At 46.8% G+C, this 16,489-nt stretch overlaps 6 protein-coding genes across 6 annotated transcripts; 3 read left to right on the top strand and 3 right to left on the bottom strand.

Annotated features, from left to right (window-relative positions):
* Positions 1-1,778: 1,778 nt before the first annotated feature.
* On the bottom strand, positions 1,779-2,924 carry N7484_005454 (ferritin-like domain-containing protein; the record flags this gene model as incomplete). The annotated part of the gene is made up of 1 exon (XM_057115873.1): positions 1,779-2,924. The coding sequence occupies one exon, from the start codon at positions 2,922-2,924 to the stop codon at positions 1,779-1,781; it is 1,146 nt and encodes a 381-aa protein (XP_056971756.1).
* Positions 2,925-3,874: 950 nt separating this feature from the next.
* N7484_005453 (uncharacterized protein) lies at positions 3,875-4,213 on the bottom strand (the record flags this gene model as incomplete). Its single annotated transcript, XM_057115872.1, has 2 exons — positions 3,875-3,931; positions 3,995-4,213. The coding sequence occupies 2 exons, from the start codon at positions 4,211-4,213 to the stop codon at positions 3,875-3,877; spliced, it is 276 nt and encodes a 91-aa protein (XP_056971755.1).
* Positions 4,214-4,852: 639 nt separating this feature from the next.
* On the top strand, positions 4,853-5,529 carry N7484_005452 (uncharacterized protein; the record flags this gene model as incomplete). Its single annotated transcript, XM_057115871.1, has 2 exons — positions 4,853-4,887; positions 5,016-5,529. The coding sequence occupies 2 exons, from the start codon at positions 4,853-4,855 to the stop codon at positions 5,527-5,529; spliced, it is 549 nt and encodes a 182-aa protein (XP_056971754.1).
* Positions 5,530-6,788: 1,259 nt separating this feature from the next.
* Positions 6,789-8,342, top strand: N7484_005451 (class I SAM-dependent methyltransferase; the record flags this gene model as incomplete). The annotated part of the gene is made up of 10 exons (XM_057115870.1): positions 6,789-6,812; positions 6,862-6,914; positions 6,977-7,063; positions 7,123-7,164; positions 7,217-7,289; positions 7,364-7,404; positions 7,471-7,496; positions 7,556-7,742; positions 7,800-8,228; positions 8,279-8,342. The coding sequence occupies 10 exons, from the start codon at positions 6,789-6,791 to the stop codon at positions 8,340-8,342; spliced, it is 1,026 nt and encodes a 341-aa protein (XP_056971753.1).
* A 2,295-nt stretch (positions 8,343-10,637) lies between these two features.
* crmC (siderochrome-iron transporter crmC) lies at positions 10,638-12,522 on the top strand (the record flags this gene model as incomplete). The annotated part of the gene is made up of 2 exons (XM_057115869.1): positions 10,638-10,864; positions 10,974-12,522. 2 exons carry the CDS (start codon positions 10,638-10,640, stop codon positions 12,520-12,522), a joined length of 1,776 nt encoding a protein of 591 aa, XP_056971752.1.
* Positions 12,523-13,709: 1,187 nt separating this feature from the next.
* N7484_005449 (MDR family MFS transporter) lies at positions 13,710-15,475 on the bottom strand (the record flags this gene model as incomplete). Its single annotated transcript, XM_057115868.1, has 2 exons — positions 13,710-15,089; positions 15,149-15,475. 2 exons carry the CDS (start codon positions 15,473-15,475, stop codon positions 13,710-13,712), a joined length of 1,707 nt encoding a protein of 568 aa, XP_056971751.1.
* Positions 15,476-16,489: the final 1,014 nt, after the last annotated feature.

The raw sequence follows: 16,489 nt of genomic DNA, 5'->3' as shown, positions 1-16,489 counted from the left end.
CTCTCTTAGTAGATATATACCTCCAACTAATCTTCTATATTCAGCTCCCTTTGATCAATTTTACTGCAAACTAGAGATTTCGGTAGAAATAGTGATGAATATAAGAGATTATGCTTAAAAGCAACATTTTTTGGATTATTACGTTCTACCTAGCTAATTCTATTATTGGTAAAACGGTTAGTAGTGGCCGAATGCTAATCATCACCTTGTCACTCATCCATCATCCACTTATTCATCATCCACTCATCCACCCGTTTTTTATTTTCCATCAACAAATCTCCACAAATGCCTATCTTTCTATCGCGGAGCGCGCACCAGCGGAAGGAGCCACACCGTCAGGCTCGTGCAGAGGCCATCGCCGGCGTGACTCGACTGCATAAGCTCCTTAATGAGTTTACACAAATGCATATCCACCCAACGCAGCACAACACACTTAACGTCAAGTGTAAAAATTTCCCAATCGACCAGAATGGCCACAATCAATCACCTTCGGCGCTTAGCGACCGTGTATCTAGAGAGCAAGGCGTATCTTTAGAATGGACGTATAAATCAGAGCCGTAATAAACTGCCATAGCCCACGCCCAATCGTGAAGCGCCTGTATTCAGTCTACTTGATAATATGCGATCACCTGGAGGATGGATAAGTTCGCCCAAATGAAATAGAATAGTGTTGCGCCGAGGGGACCGCTTCCCAATGGATTGATGGCCCTCGGTTGCATCAGTCTGCAATACGAAATTCTCATCTCCAACTAGTGTTTCCCGCATAAAAAACAAGTTCCAAACGGCAAAAACATACAACAGTTATTATATGGTCGCGGTCACCTAGCGCCATGGTTCGGGTGTGGGCAGCTCGCCGCTATGTTTAAAACTCCTCAGGACAAAGTTCGTAATCTCCGCGCTGATTGGTTCGTAGGGCGAAGGCGTTCGCGTCGGTCTGAGTGATGGTCCATGCTGCACCGGATAGAAACTGCTGGACTATAACACCATACTCATTAAGCACGGACCGGCCATCGTATTACAAACCTGCCGCAAAACCCGCCAATCCCAGCATCTTATTTAGCTAGATGCCTGCCACAACTGATGTTATTTATTAATTTATTAAGCCATTTCGTGCTAGAGAGACACGCGATCCATAAGGACCGGAGCTGATCGGTCGCGTAAGAGGTAGTCACGATATTTCGAAACAAGCTGAGCAAGTCATCAATCAAGCTACTTGTTCATTAAAAACCTGCCCATTAGTATTTGTTACGTCTAACGATATATTCATTTCTTGACCAATAGGTTTAAATAATGATTGTCCGAATGGTCAAGCTAATACCTAAGAAAGGTTCTGGAGAATTACAGTCAACAATCAAGTCTTCAAAAACCTCAACGTTTTGGTGACTGAAACTAAAATTTCTCCAGCGCAGTACTGTACTTTCCTTTTTTATTGAATTTTTCAACCAGAACTTGCTGCTTAGAAATACCAGTCTCTCAAGGGTTATAAGGTACTAAGGCGTCTAACTTTTACATTCGATAGATTAGCCACTAACCCACCCGTGGGACAGGTCAGGTGCAGGGTGTATACGGTGGCTGGTGGGTCTGTGCTAGGTCTAGTATGTGGGCGGTTTAATAGGAACTAGAAGTTGGGTCCTGCTTACTGTATTGAGTGCGTGTACCTCTTTGTCTAAATCAATTCGTAACCAAGAAAACCATGATATTAGATTATTATACACGAGAATAACAAACATGTTGTTGTGAGTATCACGCCTGTTATCTGATTATGAGAAACGGCTAGTTTACTGCCAAAAGGCAGCAGCGCAGGCCACAGCTCCGAAAAGGCTGGCAAACACGCTCACACTGTTTCCACTTGCACCATTGTAAGCCGGGGTAGCGGATGCAGACGCGGACGACCAGGTCATGCTACCCGACGACATAGAGGGCATGCCCGTTTTAGAGGCACTGGGCATTGGCATGGAAATAGAGGGCATCATAGACATGGAAGCACGCGAGCCAGACTGTCCACACTTGGTGCCCATACCCATGGGTCCATTGGGCATACCAACTTCGACGATTGCGGGACCTGCGACAATGTTGTCATCGGTGGCCTGCTTGTTGCCCTTGGTCAGGACAAGGTAGCTCTGACCAGCAACGCCCTCGGGAACGACGATAGTGTATTCTCCGGTACCAGTGGACTCGAGGGTAGCCCAGACGGGTCCAGTAACGGTGATGAAAGCTGCGTAGATGTCCGAAGTATTGACCATATCGCCGGCAACCATCAAGTCGACTTGGGAGCCGGTCATGACAGGAGCCATGGAGGGCATAGTCAAAGCGGGGAAGGCTTTGACTGGCAACTTTTCATTGCTCTCGGGGCATGAGGCAATGAAGAGCGAGGCGAGGGTGTACACCTCATCGAAGTCAAGAGGGTCGTCGAAAGCCTGAGCAGCAGGGGCCTCGCCGAGGGTGGTACGCAGGTAGGCACTGTGACGGGCTTCGACGGTCAAGATGCTGCCTGCGACAGTGAGGTAAGCCTTATCCATGATGCTGGCGGCCGCGCCAAGGTAGGCGCTGACTCCGACGCCTTCCAAAATGCTACCAAGGGCAAGAAAGGATTTGACATCCGTGGAAGGAAAATTATAAGTGCAAGCCTCGACGGGGCTCGCACCAGCAGCCTTGAGAGCCTTGGTCAAGAACTGGACGTGCTGCTGCTCGTCGCTGGCAGTTTCCTTGAGGTTGGCGTAGAACGGGTCCTGCATACCGACCTTCTGAAAATCGGCGTGGGTGTAGTTCTTAAGACCTTCCTGATAGAAGGCAGCCTCGAGGTGCTCAAGAGTCAATGCATAGTTGAGAACGTCGGCGTCGGTGACTTGCGCGCGCTCAGCGAGAGGAGTAGCTTGGGCAAGGCCAATGGCTGCACTGGCAAGCGCCACAGAAGAGAACTTCATTTTAAAGAATGACTTTGGTAGGAAAGTTAATAATGAAGATTCATTGAGAGTGAAGATTAATTTGTCGGCCGCAAAACACCAGCCCTTTATACTCCAATCCAAGCCCACTAAAGCTATAGAATCGCAGTTTCTTAGTCCGGTGCCCAAAATTTCGAGGTGTACCTGTACCTGCCAAGCGTGTCTTAGCTTCAACCCTTTGTCAATCATTTCCAAATTTAGCATGAGCTCGAACGTATCCGCAGTCGATCTTCCCCAAAAGTCATGCCAAAGAATCAGTGCCTGCATGGTGATTATCTCCGGAGTTTCCTAAAAAGGTATTGATCTTCAATCGAAGTCCGTGCTTCTTACAGAGAGCACTTGGTGGAGTCAATATCTGGCAGTTCAAAAAACCCGACTGGTACAAAAATTAGGCTTCATTTGGCTTGTACGATCCCGCCGACTAGTACTGTAAGATAGTCCGAGTGCATGTGGAGTCAAAGGGCCCCACTTACTGTGTCCGAGGACCAATCGCATAGTTTCGAGATAGAGAAACCGCGAACAAGAGCGAGAGCGAACGAGAACGAAAGCGACGACGCGCTAACTTCCAAGATTACACAAACTTTCTTCACTTAAACTACTCATTTTTCGTTTGGCAGGGTGCTTCGCGATATATCGATCTACAGTGGCAAAGGATAATTTGATTCGATTGTTCGGAAATGATATCACACAAAGGCCGTGTCTCAGTGCAAAAGCTTATCACCAAAAACACATCCCAAGTCAAATACGCAATTATTAGCCACCTGTTCGTTAGGGGAAAAAGGATACAAGTAGCTTTTGCTGAGAGCACGTATTATTTTAATGAAGCCGTTAAGGATAGTAAGGAAGGGGCTTTTCCAGGTACATGAGACCGGACCATCAAACCAGGAAACGATATTATCATCTCAGACTATCCGACAATTCCAGCGGTGTTCTCACAGAACACGATTCAGGCTGCATTGGGCGTTCAGGTTCAGGTTTATGAGGCCATACTGTTGATGGTTAATCAATTTACAAGATCGCCCACTGAAGTGAAGAATTCAATTGCACCATACCTGTTCGATGTCCTTTTGGGAGCAGCAGTAGACATCCCCGCCAGAGCAACTGGCGCCGAGCAGGCCAGGGGCGATATTACCCAGGGAGATAAGGCCATTGCCATTGCCTTTGCAAACAACAACCTGGCCACTTTTGCAGGTGGTATCGGTGCTGCTTCTAGCAATAGACGCCGCGATGGCAGAGGAAGCAAGAGCCAGAGAAATAAAGAAGACCTTCATGACGATTGAAGTGAGTATTGTGATTATATCGGAAGATAAGTATCGTTTGTTGATCTTCAGATAAAAAAAATGATGATCTATATGAGCAATCCAAGCTCGAGCTAGAATTTATATGATACTGACTCGCCAAGAGGAGGCATTTAACTTTTACAATAGTTGGGAAACTATGAAAATCTGGGATCTCTTACCCCAAGAGTCTGCCATTCATGTAGAATTCAGTGGACTAAACAATCCTATTGTGGTCATAATGACATGAACGACTGTTATGGTCAAGGCCTTGTCTGTTCCGAAAACAGCTACGTAGTATTGACAGTGTAAGGATCAGCGAGGTGATGACAAGGATAGCTTTTCTCTGGCTCAAAAGGATAATCTAAAACAATTGGCCAGTTCTAGAGCTCCCAGTACTAGATAGCGCCTTCCTCTTCCGGGACATCCGGTCGATCCGTGGAGCAGCTGTACCATGGGTTCAGACACAAGTTCGTAAATTGATATCGCGGAATAACAAGCCACCGGCCTGGCCATATCGGGGTTCCATTATTATTTTACTCCATCTTCAGATATTTGTTTTTTCTCTCCGTGGTACATGGAGTTAACACAACCTTGGAACGCTCGTCAATGCAAACTTGTACCGCTTCCCATATGACCACTTCCGTGACAACAGAAACCGTGGTGGCGTATGTGACTGTTTGTCCCATTGCGGAGGCAAAGGCAAGCGGAGAGACTAGTACCATAGCTGCTCTTGAAACTACGATTGCGCATGGTGAAAATTCTTTCGCTGCCGCTAAACAATTGCATCGAGCAGTAATTTCGCGACTGTCACCTCGACTTACAGCTCTTTCCATGAGGTGTCTATAATTGAGGGTACCACGACCTATCTCAGCACTATCGCTATTCCCGTGACCCAGATGCTTGTCTTGGGTACCGTCATGGGTACTGAATCAGCCAGTGTTTCCTCTTCCACCATTGATACCTCTCAAGCCGCTGAATCCAATGATACCCCATTTGATGAATCCCAAAATGAGAGTGTCGGAAGTGAAGATAGCCTCTCTGTTTACCCTAGGGGTGGGACTGAATCCTATCCTTCAGTGAACATCTCCCATGCTATCGTGGCTTCTTCTTCTTCTTCTTCTTCTTCTTCGGCATTCCCCCGTTCCACCAATGAGGCTGCTCGAAGTGGCTCATCCACTGTTATCAACTCTTGGTCCAGCACCTCTGCTGGTCTTACCGCTGCATATACAGGAGCTGCGTCTAAAGTGAATGTACTAAGCGCTGTGTCTTTGTACTTAATCGTCTTTGCTGGACATATCGTTCTTTGATGTGATATTTATTACTTTGAATGAATTGATACTAGCTGGGGACTTTTCATTTCTATTTACTTGTTTCATTTCTCAATTGATACGCCAATTGTTTTTAACTTGAATTTCTAATTACACTGAAGTCTATTATATACAAAGCCACCACATAAGAACATACTTTTGGGGCCATTCATGGAGCCTTTATCAATTCGGCAGAATTCTTGCCCGGGCACAAGACTGCAACCGAAGCGCCAAGCCTCCAGGGCTGCCGTTTAGTCGAGCATCCCTGATTCTGCCAGCCCGTATATCCTCTTCTGTCTAATAAGATCATCCATCGCGGAGAAGAATAATTCTTATTCCATCTTGGCTGCTCGGTTCATGCGCGAGGATAAAATAAAGTTTAACTCTGAGCAGAGAACACATGGTGAGGGATCCATTGGAAGCAAGAATGTGATATGTGACGACGCTACAGACCGCCTCAAAAAAAAGACAAACATATTGAGATGACTCCCTATTCATACGGAATATCAGCCTTCCGATGCGACTACGCTCCATTTGCTAAAAAACCTTTAGTTGTGAAATATCTTCCCTCGCAAACTTTGAAACTCCGAAGCTAAACGGTCAAGGCAAAATGGGCACGTTTAGAATAAATTTCCCCCACCCCCTGTGCCGTAGATCTTCCTCCGCTCTCCTCCGCAATCTGCTCCACCAGGGGGTAATTTCGTGCACCCGGATGCTTTGCCTGTTTCTTGTGCGGTGCTCTTCACGATTTTTGCTGCTTCGGAAACTCCGCCTATCATCCCTGGACTTGCTTATCTTAAGTGACGCCTAATAAAAGAGCGCATCCTTCGCTTCATTAATCCTCGGCTGCATGTTAAGGTCAACAATGTCGCACCACGTGGCAAATAACGGTTTTTTGCCAAATTAAGCACTAGTGCAATCCATGATCTTCACCAACCGACTTGATTTGATGAAGTGGACACGCCACACGGAGCGAATGGAAGGATGATTGTTTGGCCAAAACCTGGAAACCCGTGGTTTCCGGCTTCCTGGCCAATCGTATTACGTTGGTCTTTGTGCGCCACGAAGCACTAAAAGGAGCAGAGAGGGGACGTCGTATGAGGGGGCAGGAACATTTTTCCCTTTAAACTCCCATCTTTAAGTGTTGCGACCGCAATGTGAGCCGATTTCTGACACTGGATAACATAGTGGATTCTCACTTTCTTATCTCGCATTTCCCCTCCCCCTTCCCTCCTTTGTAAGACTTTGAGCCACCAACCATGTCTGATAAGCCAATCGCCGTGGTATGTGTTGCGACTGATGGAGAGAGTTATCATCCTGATTTTCTACCAGGATCCAGATTACGTTATCGCGCGTAATACGTACCAGCCAGAAGATTTTGAGTCGTGAGTTCCTGCCTCATTTGAAATGACAGCAAAGGGACGTGCCTTAACAAATTCATCGCCAGTGAGACGACGTCGCTTTCATCAACCATATACAGAGGAGTGATAGAGAATGGACGTCGGTACCAGGCATTGAAAGAGGGCGAGTATTGGTGCGTTCCATCCTACAATTGGTTATTGGACCAGTGGAACGACGTTGACTGGGGAATAGGAGTCCAGCGGATGAACAGCAGTTTGAGAGCTATGAAGCCGGGTATTTAAACATATTGCTGGATGTTATTGCAAAATTATGCTAATTGTAACAGTCATTTAGTATACGTGCTGCTTGACTCTGAGAGAGAGAATCCGCTTTTCCACTCCCCGGTCAAGAATCCCAAGGTATGTTTCTCCACAATGGCCTCTCGTGAAGGAGATAGCACGGATTTTCCTGACTCATTATCTCATATATCTAGCATGTTTTGGACATGGGAACAGGCCGTGGCAACTGGGCAGTGTAAGTAATGCGTTCCAAGTTTGCCATTTTGTTGCCAGTATCCAGACCTGACTAGTGGGATGTTAGTGACGTTGCCGATATCTTTCCAGACTGTATGTTGCTTGTTTGATCAGTCAATACGCAAACCTAAACCTAATATCTCGCCTGACAGCCACTGTTAGGGGTGTGGACTTGTTCCCTCCACCTGAAAACTGGCTACCTCCAAATTGTGTGATGGAGATCGACGATGTGCTCCAGGATTGGACCTGGCGCCAACCATTTGACTTGATCCACATACGCCAGCTCATGGGTTCTTTCACGGACGATGAATGGGCAAAGGTGTACAAGAACTGTTATGAGTAAGCCAAAGCGACCTATGCTATTCACTGTCTCCTAACCATCGATACATGACACAGTCACTTAGAACCAGGCGGTTGGATCGAACAATTGGAAGGTAATCCACGTATCCGTTGCGATGATGGCAGCGTCCCAGATAACAGCAGTGCATTTGTGCTGGGCGACCAGTCATGCAAGGCGGCAGATAATTGGGGCCGTCCCATAACAATTGCGGATACGATGAAATCGTCGCTGGAAAAGGCGGGGTTTGTGGACGTGCATGAAAAAACATACAAGTGGCCTATTGGAGCGTGGGCTAAGGATCCCATTCTCAAGGAGGCTGGAAGACTACACTACCATCAGTGGGTTTCGGGTATGGAGGGCTGGGCCATGTTCTTTTTGACAAAGTATGGTGTCCCGCAGCCGTGGAGCACTGAAGAGGTTCAAGTATTATTGGCTAAGACACGGGCCGAAATTCAAAATCCACGTCATCACGTCTACCAAGTTGCGTGCGTTTTTCTATTCCCAAGTTGGTGGTCTGAGTGACTAACTATTATAGTCGACGAGTTTGGGCTCGGAAGCCCATGCCAAATGAAGAGGGGGTGGAGAAGACAAGCGAGTAAATCACTTGAGGCATTTTCGACTTCGGCTTTCGATTTATTTTCCGACGCAGCAATGTTCACCAGAGATACCCTCTCTTAAGTTTTGTCGATCAATTTTTTCACGTATGGGTCTCTCATTTGACGCTATGATGGTTCAATGCCAACAGGGTAGACTTAAAATCTATCGTAAGAAGATCCAAGGTCAGGGTGCGTATAAGTCACCTGTATCTTCCGGAATTCAATTCCTAGATATACTTTTCAAGTTCCCTTCCTCGTTTTGCTGTATCCCACGTATCTAATCTTTTAGGTTTTCATAAGCTAAGGTTGAAATGTGATTTAATGAACATAGATTCATAGACTGAATTTAGAACTTCGAGCATAGGTTCGTCGCAGGGGTAGTATGTATGTCTCCTGTTTATACATTTAGAGTTTTGGGTTCGTGAAACATGACTTAATGTCATATGGCTGCAATTTCCGGCTTCTAAGATTCTTAAGAAAGAAAACTCGTCGTCACCTGGGCATCAAGCAAGCAAACCACAGACTTTAGCGATTTATGTCTTCTTCTAGCTAAGCGAGATTATCTTTCGGTAGTAGCTTAGGTCTTCCAAAGATAGCTTGGAGGAATAAGCACCACGACGTATTGTATTTCTCGGCATCCACCGTCAACATTGACTATTCATACCTGCCGCCTAAACAGGACTCAAAATCTTATTCCTCGAAAATTAGTGCCTCAATTGGCACCTCTTGATATCCAAACTCCGTCATGATGTCTTGCTTCTAGATTTGCTATTCCTTTAAGATGAAGTCTGTCAGTCAACAAGTCTTTTGGCGATCATATCATCAATCCATCACTTAGGTAGAAGTCCTGCTTGCTTTCCATCTTGGATAGGAGTCGCTTCAAAAAACTCGTCACACTTTGAAAGACTCTGTCGACACCATACTGTTTGGCAGTATCCGCGTTCTCGCAGTCACCATCTACATATATTGAGCCTTTGATAATCAAGGTGGATGGTTGCTTATATTGAAAGTCATATCCAAGAAATAGTATAGAGGTTTACATACGTCCTGTTCCTCCGTCAATAGATCTATTCTTATTCATCAAACCCTGCCCTAGCAACTCTAGCAGTGAACAGGTCTTAGCAGCTTAAAAATTATTGTTATGTTGCCCAGGTGATATGATAAATGAATGGGGAGATTAGGCAGGCTATCATTTTTGAGCTGGTGCTATGAGCATGGACACAGGGTGCCTTGATTTTAAGGCGTGACATCACGTCAGGTTCCGTGCCCCGCCTGCTTTGCACACAGCACAAAAGGGGCCTCTTCAACTGAGGATAATGACAACATCTCCTCTTCGGTGATCCATCATTGAAATCCTTATTTATATCCCTTGGCTTTTGACCTTTGAACAGGTGGTCGCAGCCCAAGTCAGTTACCCCTTGGACAGGTTGTCCTCTTGCATAAGTACCTCGGAATGGAGAACACGACGGACCTTTTGCAACCTTTGGGGGCCTGTTCAAAAATGAGAGGAAACCGCGCTATACGTGTTCATACTCGTTCCCTGAGCAAGGGACCACTTTGTCAACCTTGCGCTAAGAGATCGGATTGGCAACTGCTGGTAGTAGTTAAATCCTCTATTTAGAGTAATCGTGGTCTTTACAGAGTATAAGAGCTACTGGATTGAACCGATGCTTCTTGGAATTGACAATTTACTGAAACCAATGTTCTAAACTTGACACACATTGATTTGTCATCCTTGTTGTGAGAAGAAATGAGCATGTTTTGAGGGCGCTAGAGCCACAGGCGCGGTCAAGCCCCTCGGAAGTATAGTGCTGCTAGTTTAGCCACACCGGCCTAGTTCGCTCATTGTCATTCAACTAATCTTGCCCAGCATACTTTGCGGTTGCGCTATGGGGCCAAACATGCCACATAAAATGATTGAACAATAAGCGTCTTTGTTTTGCGGGCAATCTAGGGTGTGCTTTGGTTTTACCGAATCAGATTTGCGCAGATTTGAGCGTGTTGCTTGTTTCCAGAGAAGTCATCCTTCGCGAACTGTGATGGTAAGATGGTGGCTGCAGCATCTCCAATCAGCATTCAGAGTACATCTAAGAATTTTTACATTTAGTCTGAATCCCCCCTTTCCAATTTCACCTGCCTTTTGCCAATCCTGTTCCATTGTCTATGCGACAAGATTGATCGACTTGTCTTCCGCGTTTCTCAAAACACCATATCTGCCCAGCTTCTGTCTTCCTATAGCACCGGAGTCGAAGGGTGGAGAACCAGCGATCCGATTCAAGCCTGAGCGCCTTCGTGAACATGACGGCGGGTAAAGTGGGGAGTGATCCGCAGAAAGCGGCCGACATCCGGACAATGACTGGTGAATATCAGGCGAACAGCGACACTCAGAGCCTGGAAGAAAGAAATGAGAGACAGGTGCAGGACCATCCCGATGAAATCACCCACGACGCACAGATTGGAGTTCAAAAGGCTGAAGCCACGGCTTTGGTTTGGTCCAGGACTGCCTTGTACGCGGTATATGCCTGGTAAGTGGACCAGAGCCCTTCAGCGCTTCCTTAGAACAGACCGAGGGCCATCTCTTCTGAGTCATTTACGAAAGAAGGGTTCTTATATCATTAACACCGTTACTGCTAGGATTTGGTTGTGTTTCTTCATTCTATCAATGCAGTTGTCAATCAGCAGCAACGTGATGTACTACGCCTACGCAAATTTCGCCTCAGCCCCTCAAATCTCCCAGGCTTTCATTGTCTCGACCATCGTTGGTGGAGTTCTCCAACTCCCCATTGCAAAAACTCTGAACTTATGGGGCCGGGCCGAGGGCTTCCTAACATTTTTGGTGGTCTTCGTCCTTGGTCTCATCGTGATCGCTTCTTGCAATGGCCCGAATGGCTTTGCAGCCGGCTACACCCTATACTGGATTGGTTATACCGCCATGAATTTCATCTTGAGTGTCTTTGTCGCCGACGCATCTGGACTGCGGAACCGAGCCTTTGTTTACGCTTTTATCGGGACGCCTTCTATCTGTACGGCCTTTACTGGGCCACTTGCAGCCCAAGCATTCATAACCCATTCTACCTGGCGATGGGCCTATGGCTGCTTCGCTATCATCACCGTTATCGTCTTCGTGCCTCTTGCTCTTGTCTTTAAGTTTTACCAACGTAAAGCGGAGAAGTTGAATCTTTTCATTCGGGTACCAAGTGGTCGAACCACTGCACAGTCTTTCATTCATTACTTTCACGAATTCGATATCATTGGCGCTTTCATTCTCATGGCGGCTTTTATTCTGTTCCTTCTGCCATTTAGTCTTAACACTTATGGCTTTACTGGATACTCCTCGGCGACCTTTATCGTTATGGTCGTCATTGGAATCTTACTGTTCCCGGTCTTCGCCATTTGGGAGCGTTTCTTTGCGAAGACTGCTTTTATCAAATGGGAGCTATTCAAAAAGCGCACGGTGGTAGGAGCCTGTGTTCTGTCGGCTGTGATCTTTTTCAACTATTACACCTGGGATCAATACTTTTACTATTACATACAGGTTGTCTATAACCTGGATACATCGAAAACCGGATACATGACACAGATATATGGTGTCGGATCCACCATTTGGGCCGTTCTATTTGGAGTTTTGATCCGCCAGACGAAACATTTCAAGAACGTGTGTCTTTACTTCGGTGCCCCCCTATTCATACTCGGTGCTGGACTCATGATCCACTTCCGAGGATCCCAAAGCAACATCGGGTACCTGATTATGTGTCAAATCTTCATTGCCTTTGGAGGTGGCACACTAGTCATTGGTGATGAGATGGCTGTGATGGCCGCTGCCGACCGGGACGGTGTCCCATTAATGATCGCCATTATCAGTCTGGCCTCCAGCTTCGGGGGTGCAGTCGGCTACGCCGTTGCAGTTGCTATTTATTCCAACACTTTCCCCCAGGCCTTGCTGAGCGCTCTTCCCGACTCTGCCAAAGCTGATTATGAAACAATCTACGCTGGGGGCTCAGCAACTCAGCTTCTGTATCCCCCTGGCAGCGAAACAAGAGATGCGATCAACTATGCGTGGGCATACAGTCAGAAGTACCTGTGTATCGCGGCAGCTGCTATTGCCGTTCTTTCTTTCCCAGCCATCGCCGTATGGAAAAACTACAATGTCGACAAGAAGCAAGTGAAGGGCACCGTTATCTAAGACAACAGGAGTTATTTTTTCGAGTTCGTGGCAGGGACGGATTGACATAGAAAGAATGTATAGCAATGCAGGAGCCGCTCAATAATTGTATTATAAACCACTTGGGGGTTGCTTCAAACATCTAGGCATATTCCCGATCTATGGACCATGTCAATTTAGTAGAATCATTTTTCCTTTCTTTTCTATCTCGCCCCGGGGCTTCACTCGCAAGGAATGACCGGTTCCCAACCCCTATCTTCCTAGACCTGTCTTTTCGCCAAGTGAATCGTTAATAAATGCATCACACTCATCCTGAAAGCACCCCATAAGCCACGTGGCTCTGTACTGACGTGCGGATCGCCCCTGGAACCGGAAATGACAAGTCCGACATGGATTCGGTGCATGAATCTGCATCGGAATCTTACAACAGCTTTGGGGATGACACTAGCCGCCTTCCTGTCTAAACAACATGCATATGTCTACCATACAGTATTTGCATCCTGTCTGTCTGTGCATACGAGAGTCTTCTGCAATTTCCCAAATTCGCGAAACGCGGCTTGCACTTAAACACAAGCATGCCCTTGTAATGCAGGCTACCGCGTTTTCCGTTGGATATTACGTTTGAACGTGCCTGACATGAGATGTTCCCAATGGATCTCATACAGCCACTAGCGTGGTCGCCTTGCATTAGCTCCCGAGATGGTTACACCTCGATGGAAAAATCTGCTCAATTGCACTCACATCCTTGGGAATCGGACGGACGGGACTGTGAGAGTGAGAAAGGATCTCTGGAACACTTCAGGATTTTTTTCCTCACGTACGCTGACTTCTTACATTTCTCGTATACCGGGAACGCTAGGATCGCTCCACCTCCTGAGTGATGGCTTGAAAAAAAATTTCATATCTCCAGCCCCATTTTCATTTCCATTGAGACGGATTGCTTGGCATTTACTAATAACATGACAACGCTCTAACCATCTGTGCCTGGAAACTAGGAGGAATCGGCGAACAAACTTTACCAAAACGGTGGATGACCGAAAATTGAGCATGTATACTCGATGATTGGGCCGTGTATTGCTTCATTACAACTGGCATTTGATCAGGTGGCAAGTGGCAAAGAACATATATTGAAGTTCGTGAAAGGTGCGCGTACAAGGTACTCCGTGGTTGGAAAGAGGACTCTTCCAACCTGCGGCGCAGGGCGAATTTCATGAAGAAACCGTCGTTGAAGTATTTTCTTGGCTTATGCTACCAGCTTTCACACTCTTCCACTCGAGGAAGCAAGCGGCGACAAAGGCCGCGATCATCAAAGCCAGGCTGACGCGATAAGTATCTCTCAGTCCACTCATATAAGCCTGGATAACGCCATCCAGCTGATCAAGGTGACCCAAGGTACTCAAAACTTTCCTCATCTCGGTAGCTCCGGCCCCTATTATGGCGCTTGGATCAACACCAGTTGTATGGGTGGAGATGCCTGCTATTAGACCATTCTGAAAAACGGACTGGCCTACTGCAATGAAGATAGCGCCACCCAGAGTCTGAAAGAACATGACCGCGGCTGTTCCAACAGGAATGTCTTCTGGCGTCAAAACAGTCTGCACCGCCGTCATTGGGACTTGAAGACCAGCGCCAATGCCTGCGCCAACGACAATTTGGTATCCAATCCATTTTCCATTAGAAATATCGACGCTGTACAATGTCATAAGCCCCGCACCGATGACGCCAATGGCAGTGCTGATGATCAAGAATGGTGTGTAATAGCCGACCGCAGTGACCAGCATGCCCACGGCTACAGATGACACTACGGTGGCGAGCATAAATGGCAAAACTTGAAGTCCAGAAGTCATGGCAGAAGATCCTTTGACGCTCTGGAAATAAATCGGAATGTAGTAGACCAGAACGAAGAAACTGCCGCTGAAGAAAAAGGCGAAGAGCGCGGCGGACCCGATAGTGCGCTGCTTCAGGATCGACGGTGGTAAAGTTGCCCTTCCACTCTTTTCCAATTTTCCATTTTCCTTGTCTTTTTTGTCCAGGTAGATCTGGAACCCTGCAAAGATGATAGCCAGCAAACCAAATCCCACAAAAAGTCCGATTATTTGAGAGCTTCCCCAGGAATAGGTATTACCACCCCATTGCAAGGCAAGGATTAAACAAATGATAGCTGGGATAAGCAAGCTCGCACCGATCAGATCAAGGTCCTTGATCCGGTCAATGATACTCAATCTGGCGACCGTGTTATCGCTTGGCAGTCTAAGTACCAAGAGAACAACTACCATTGAAACTCCACCAATGGGAAGATTGATATAGAAACACCATCTCCAAGAGGCACCGTCGGTGAACGCGCCGCCAAGTAGTGGACCGACAATAGACGCAATACCCCACACCATGCCATACACACCAAAAACGAGTGGTCTCTTTGCCAGGGGAACAGTTCTGGAGATGATCACTAGAGCGCCGGAGAAGATACCCCCAACGCCAATTCCTGCAATCGCGCGGCCAACGATCAACACCGTACTGGAGGGAGCTACACCGCAGATGAGGGATCCAATCTCAAAGATGCCAACTGCAGCTAAGAAAGACCATTTGACCTGAAGCAGTGTCAGACTTTGTTCAATTGAGAGTTTGGAGATTTCGATCCAATACCTACGTTGAAAATTTTATAGATTCTGCCGTATGAAGGCTGCAATGCCGTTGAAGTCAAGAAGTAGGCACTACCATACCATGCGATATCGGAAATACTCTTGAACTGATCCGTGATCTTTGGAATGGCGACTGCGATGATTGTCTGGTCAAGAGCGACTAGAAAAGCTGCCAGATATATTGCCAAAACAATCATCACGACTTTGCTCATTGGGGGCCATTCTGGCTCTTCATTGGAGTCCGAATCCTCCATATTGGTCTCTTCACAGTTCACCTGCTGGGATTGCTTCTTAGAACAGGCCTCTGCATCCGAGGAATAGCTTCCTTCACTCATGATTGTGGTTATTGAAGTGGCAGAGAGAAAACAGCAAGAGTGCGCTCTACCTGAAATCCCGAGTCAAAAGGTGAGAATTGAGACTCGAAAAGTAAATCTTGGAATTTTGCGAAATTTGGTAAAATGCACAAGCTACACAGCCGGGGGAAGCGTCCTCGTAAAAGTGTATTTGATCTGCATCAGGAATATCTCAGTATTAAAATCATCGACGGAGGTCCCCTTCCACATGAATGGGTCCAGATGGAGACTAAGAGCATCACAATTGCCTCAAACATGCTCTTGTAAGTAAATGTAACATACCTCCATGGACAAAGCTTTGTCCCCCTTTCCCGTCATCCTAGGATAGTTAGTCTAAACATGCAAAAACTTTAATGGATTTTTCAAAGTCACATTGTGGCGCCAATGGCGCGAATGACGCGATAGTGTTCTGGGACGGGCCGATGTTGAGATTTCTGCATTGTGAACAATAATCCAACGTCACTTGGTCCTGTGGCTTGACTTAAACTTTATCGAGTGGTGGTCATTCTAAGATCATGAGCAGCCCAGCCATACGACGTAGCTTTTGGCAGGTCAAGATTCCACATATCTGAGGGAAAAAAACAATAAGGCCACTACCACGCTGGGCTCCATGGTAGCCGAGGTGTTGCAGAGCCTCGTCTGACTCAGATAGTATGGATCCTGGCTTGATTATTTTCGCTTAGACCTCCTCGTAGCGTCGGGTACATAGTACTGTTTTTTAGTACGGCCCCATTGTCACTCCCCTTTGGCCTCTCGAGGCCCTTTCCGACGAGTAATTCTCTCAAACATGCGCAGCTGCCCAATGCACCAGGGCTCTGGAGGAGTTCGTATTCTTCAGCGGTGATATTAGTTCAGGAGTATTTTGTTGACATGAGTCTTGGCATCCGAGGGAAATGATATCACTGGCCGCTCATTGGCAGAGCGCGTTCCGTTTGCAGATGATCAGCACTTCCATGCCAGATTTGATACAGGGCTCGAGATATGATAAATGATTAC

This window comes from Penicillium longicatenatum, assembly GCF_028827895.1.
Source record: "Penicillium longicatenatum strain IBT 33135 chromosome Unknown contig_3_segment0_segment0, whole genome shotgun sequence".
Classification (NCBI taxonomy): Eukaryota; Fungi; Ascomycota; class Eurotiomycetes; order Eurotiales; family Aspergillaceae; genus Penicillium; species Penicillium longicatenatum.
The sequence above is the reverse complement of the archived record's forward strand: the minus strand, read 5'-3'. Positions and strand labels throughout refer to the sequence as shown.